Source organism: Anarrhichthys ocellatus, unplaced genomic scaffold (genome assembly GCF_004355925.1).
Source record: "Anarrhichthys ocellatus isolate YVR2014 unplaced genomic scaffold, GSC_Weel_1.0 scaffold27, whole genome shotgun sequence".
NCBI lineage: Eukaryota > Metazoa > Chordata > Actinopteri > Perciformes > Anarhichadidae > Anarrhichthys > Anarrhichthys ocellatus.
In genome coordinates, this window is record NW_022280057.1 from 3,775,123 (window position 1) to 3,780,055 (window position 4,933).

Genomic DNA, 4,933 nt, shown 5'->3' on the forward strand with positions numbered 1-4,933 from the left:
CCTCGAAAACGGATATTGAATTGACGTCTACGTTTACTTGATATTCATCAGTGTCCAACATCCAGACTTCAGTTTTTTGGAAAACTGCCTTTCACAGACTCTGTGGCGCAAGGTTCTTCATCAGATTCTAGGTATTATATCATCTCGAAAACAGATATTGAATTGATGTCTACCTTTACTTGATATTACGCAGTGTCCAACATCCAGACTTCAGTTTTTTGGAGAATAGGTTTTCACAGACTTTGTGGCGCAATGGTAGCACGTCTGACTCCAGATCAGAAGGGTGCGTATTCATATCCCCACCAAAGATAACATTCAGTTTCCCTATTCTCTTTTTGATTAAAGACGGTAAAACAGGATAAAGTTCTTATTCAAAGTTAAAAGATTTTATCACCTGAAGAACTGGAAAATGTTTTTTGAATTCTGAATTACTCGGCAATAACATAATTGAACCAAAATAATTCGTAACATTAGTAAATTAAATTAGTAAAATTAATTAATAAATTCTTAATTAACTAGAACTTTTAAGCAAATGTATTTTTCATTTGAAGTACTTGAGGTCGTAGCTCCTGAACCAATGGCCATTTAAACATAAATTCTATTGGCCATTAAACTGACTACTAGAAAATGTTTTTATCAACGTGCCCTCTCCAGTAAGTGTTCCAATCAATACACATTTTTCAGAAGCTTGCATTCTCAAATCAAGTCAGTGTCCAAAACTTTCTTTGTTCATGAAAAAAGCTCGTGTTTTAGACTGCTTAAGGAGAATTGAACCGAGGACGCACAATACAGTACATAGAACTGGTGTACTTTTACTTTTCTAGGGCATGCACAGTCAGCCCTTGTAGTGCAGACACAAGGAACGAATAAAGGAAATAAGTCCAGTCAAGAAATAAAGAATGAAGGGATGAAGAAAGGAATGGAGCACACAATATAAATAAACAAGGTGGGGAGAGCGAAGGAAACGAAACAAGGAACAAAGAAAAGGGAAGGAAAAGGAAACAAAAGAAGGAATGGAGGAAACAAATAAAGGCACGAAGGAAGGAAGGAAGGAAGGAATGGAAACAGCAAAGAGTGAGGAAACAAGGAAAATTAACAAGTTCAGAAAACCAAATGTGGAAAAAAGGAAACAAAGAAGAAAACAAGAGGAGATGAAGGAAGACATTAATCGAAGAAGACTCAAAGGAGGCAAAGAATTTAAGGAAATAAATAAACAATGAACAAAACAATAAATGAAAGCAGAAAGGAAAGAAATAGGCTGAGACTCACTGAGCATTCTGCAGACACCCATCACGGTCTGGAAGACGGAGCTTGAGAAGCAGGCTTGGAGCCTCAGGGTAGTGCCGTTGGGCAGACCCAGCTTCAGGGGCTTGTGTTGGTGCATAAAGACCAGCCGGGCGTCTGCATGGATGCCATATTTATCCAGAGTCCAGGCTGTTCGCAGCAGCCACCGATGCTTCTGTTCCCACCATATCGCATGGTCCGACCAGTCACGCTGTATCTCTATAGAGGACAGACACAAAATAGATATTGCTGCAAACTGAAACACAGAACATCCTTTCGTTTGGACTCTGATGTGTGAGATGATCTGTAGTTGTCCTGTTCCCTTTTTGACATTTTTTCACATAAAGAATTTGAAAGTGGCCTCTGAACCACCAGACATGTAAACTTAAATTATTGTAATGGAAAGTAAACTGACAACTAGAATAAATGTTATCAATTTACTTACTCCAACCGCTTGTGTGAGGGGCAACACTAGCACATCTGAGTTCAGATCAGATGATTGCGTGTTCAAAGCATGTCAGAGTCAATATATAAAGGAACAGTGTGTAACAATTAGGGGGATTAATTGGTAGCAATGGAATATAATATTCACAACTATGTTTTATTCAGTGTACAATCAACTGAAAGTAAGAATAGTAGTGTTTTCGTTAGCTTAGAAAAAGCCATTTATATTTACTTGGGGAGCGGGTCATCTTGCACGCAGTCCGAGAATTGCTAGCTCTAAGCATGGTTGATCAGTTTGCTAAACAGAAGTTATAATCTGCAAACATTGAGAAACACCCATTGTTTTACTGTTAGCTATTGCTCACGTAAAGTAGGGTACTGTTAATTGACCCAGCTGGTTCCATAAAGTAAGCATAACCCTACATGTTAATGACATGGAGAAGTGCTCGTCTTCACTCCTTAATCCTATTTCATAAAAATCCAGCAAGTCAGCGTTACAGTAGTATACACAAAAAGTTTGTGGTGGTCTTGTTTAGCCTGCTGTCTCAGTGGACAGACTGGTGCAGCAGCTAGCTATGCTGCTGTGACTGGAAACCAAAGACAAATGTTAAGATGGTGATCAGTTGATAATACAGTTAATAATGTTACCTCGAACTGTAGTCCGCCTCCCATGAATCGTTGCGTAACAATGACATAAGATCTAATCCATATCCACCTAAACATTGCGTAACGGACTCTGTGGCGCAACGGTAGCGCGTCTGACTCCAGATCAGAAGGTTGCGTGTTCAAATCACGTCAGGGTCATATTTATTGTTTATGGAACTCGTTGTTTGGAATTCAGTTTTATGTCGCATAAGGCTCATTCAACAATTGGTAATGTATTTAAATGACTAAACAGTAAACCATTTCGACTAGCAATTAAACTGGGAGTCAAAAGAAATCTGCTATCAAAATAAAAGATGTATGGTCATTTGGTTGAGTCGACAAACATTTAATGTATCTGTTAAATGTATTATTATTCGCCAGTATTTTAATTTGAAAAGCTTTATCATGTACATTTGTTTGTCTTGTACATTTCAAAATCGTAATATAGTTTAATAACTGAGTGTATGACATGTATGCAAAAAGACAAAACAGGACAGGATGTTAGCAGTGTTAAGACTCATAATGAAGATGATTATTGCTTGGTATGAGAATGTATATATGCAAACTAAAAGTAAAATAATCGAAAGCATATTTTGGACAAACAGAGGTGTGTTTATGTTACTTAATGACTTATGATGATCAAGAAATCATGTTAAAGTGTTACCTATACACTGTTTGTGAATTATCACATGTCCAAACAAATGTAACTATTTTTAGTCTGTGTACTGACACTGAGAGAGATGGAGACAAAGAGAGACAGACAGTGACCTACGTGTCTTTTCCACCAGCTTCAGGATGACCCCTCCGACGTGGAGGTCAGAGGCCACGCTGAGGGTGACAGGTGGCGCGTCAGACCCCAGGTCCTCCACTGTGACTGAAAGGTCCCACGCCGCCATACTGGGAAAAAAAGGTCTGACAGAAAGGAGAAGAAAGTAAGACAAACATGGGAGAGAGACAAAGAAATGAGACTAGTAACATTGTCAAATTGGTAACCACTTGTTGTGAAAAGCTGCTCGACAAATGCTCTTTAAATGATCTATTGTGTGACAAAGGTCATATTTTTACTTTTTGTTTGGTGCTCGACAGCTCAGACAAAGCAGTCAAGGACAGGAAGAAGATGAACAAGACTTATAATTAATCAGTGATGTTACTCTTTCATTTTTAGATCCAACACTTTAGTGAAAAATGTTCAGATATTCAGATGGCCTATATGTCACAAGTGAGAAATCATGCACTTGAATAGCTTACAACAATAATGTCTGAGGAAACATTCAAAACTCTCTAAAACAAGACCATCACATTTCAGTATAACGTTCCATGCCTAAATAATGAAAATCGATTTCAGTCCTACTACATATTAACGTGTTCTCAGTTATTTCACATCAGTGCATAAAATGCTGAACATGCCTTTATAATTCATTTTAAGAAGTATAAAACTGAAGTGAAAATCTGAGTTACATATGCTGCAACTTGTAATACACTCTCAAAATGTGTGAAAGAACTTTATAGTTTTGATAATAAAAATCCTGCTTTCGAGTTTTACAGAATATTTCAGATATTAAAAAAGAGAGGATAGATGACCTGTCAATCATACTTTAGCCAATCAACTGTGAGAAAAAAACACTTCAACTCATGGTTCAATATCACATGATACTGAGTAACACTGACACACACACACTGGATGGGTGAGTTGATTCTGGTAATATGTCCAGTTTGATGAGCACTTCCTGTTTCTAACTTGAACTATCACCAGGGACACAGACTTCCGCTTTCTGACCCGCCCCAGACGAGATGCTCATCCAATGCCAATACAGAGATCAACTGCATGGGTGTGAAAATGTAAACCCATGTGAAATGTATTAAATTCAAGGATTAAAATGTGAGTCTTTGCCCCATGTATCTGTATTTTCAAAGACTTGTATCACAGACAATGGTAATGAATGCTTTCACCCATCTTACCTCTGTTGGAGGCCTAAACTTTCTTTATCTGAATGTTGCTGAATCTCAGTTCTGATCTGTGGCCAGCTCACTTCTGGCATTCTATTTTATTTAGTGCTGTGAGCTAATAAATTATCTCAAATCTTTAAATTTAGAAGCCTAAACATACACATGTTGCCTTAACACGCTTTCTCTGCATGGTCTTATCTCTCTCCCTTCCTCTCACGTAACACTCTCCCACACACAAACTTTGAACGACAATACCTTCAGGTTTTGAGAGATGGAAACTGGGGGGACCCCTGTGCCTCTGTCAGATCTCTGAAGAAGTTCCCCAGGTTTTCTATGAAACTGTGCAGAAGTTTCTCCTCTCTCGGGCTGGGCAGGTTGTGGTCTGTGTAGCTGTTTCTGCGCTGCTTGTGTCACTTCTGTCAAGAAAGGCTTGTTCCTTTTTTGTCAGTTTCCGCCAGGCGGAAATGTGAAAAGGGCTTTTGAGTGACAGATGGAGTGTGAGTGATGCATACCCCCCCCTGTCTTTTTTTGTCTTTCTCCTCTCTTTTAAACACATACTAAAGATTGATTAGTGATCATATTTTGTGTTGCAAAATCAGCAATGAGTGGTGTG

The 4,933-nt window shown here is 38.4% G+C and overlaps 1 protein-coding gene and 1 non-coding gene across 3 annotated transcripts in view; one reads left to right on the forward strand and one right to left on the reverse strand.

The window, feature by feature from the left end:
* The window catches only part of fermt3b (FERM domain containing kindlin 3b), a 12,209-nt gene extending 7,490 nt beyond the window's left edge, over positions 1–4,719 (reverse strand). The window contains exons 1-3 of one of the 2 annotated variants that reach the window (XM_031862548.1): positions 4,576–4,719; positions 3,146–3,270; positions 1,270–1,503 (exon numbers count right to left, since the gene is read on the reverse strand). In XM_031862548.1, coding sequence (XP_031718408.1) covers positions 1,270–1,503; positions 3,146–3,269 — 358 coding nt within the window. In that variant the 5' untranslated portion in view covers position 3,270; positions 4,576–4,719. Of the gene's footprint in view, positions 1–1,269; positions 1,504–3,145; positions 3,286–4,575 lie in introns of both variants that reach the window. The other variant, XM_031862547.1, reaches the window with a different exon arrangement.
* trnaw-cca (transfer RNA tryptophan (anticodon CCA)) lies at positions 2,461–2,532 on the forward strand. Its single transcript has one exon. It is a non-coding gene; the product is annotated as a tRNA-Trp (tRNA).
* Positions 4,720–4,933: the final 214 nt, after the last annotated feature.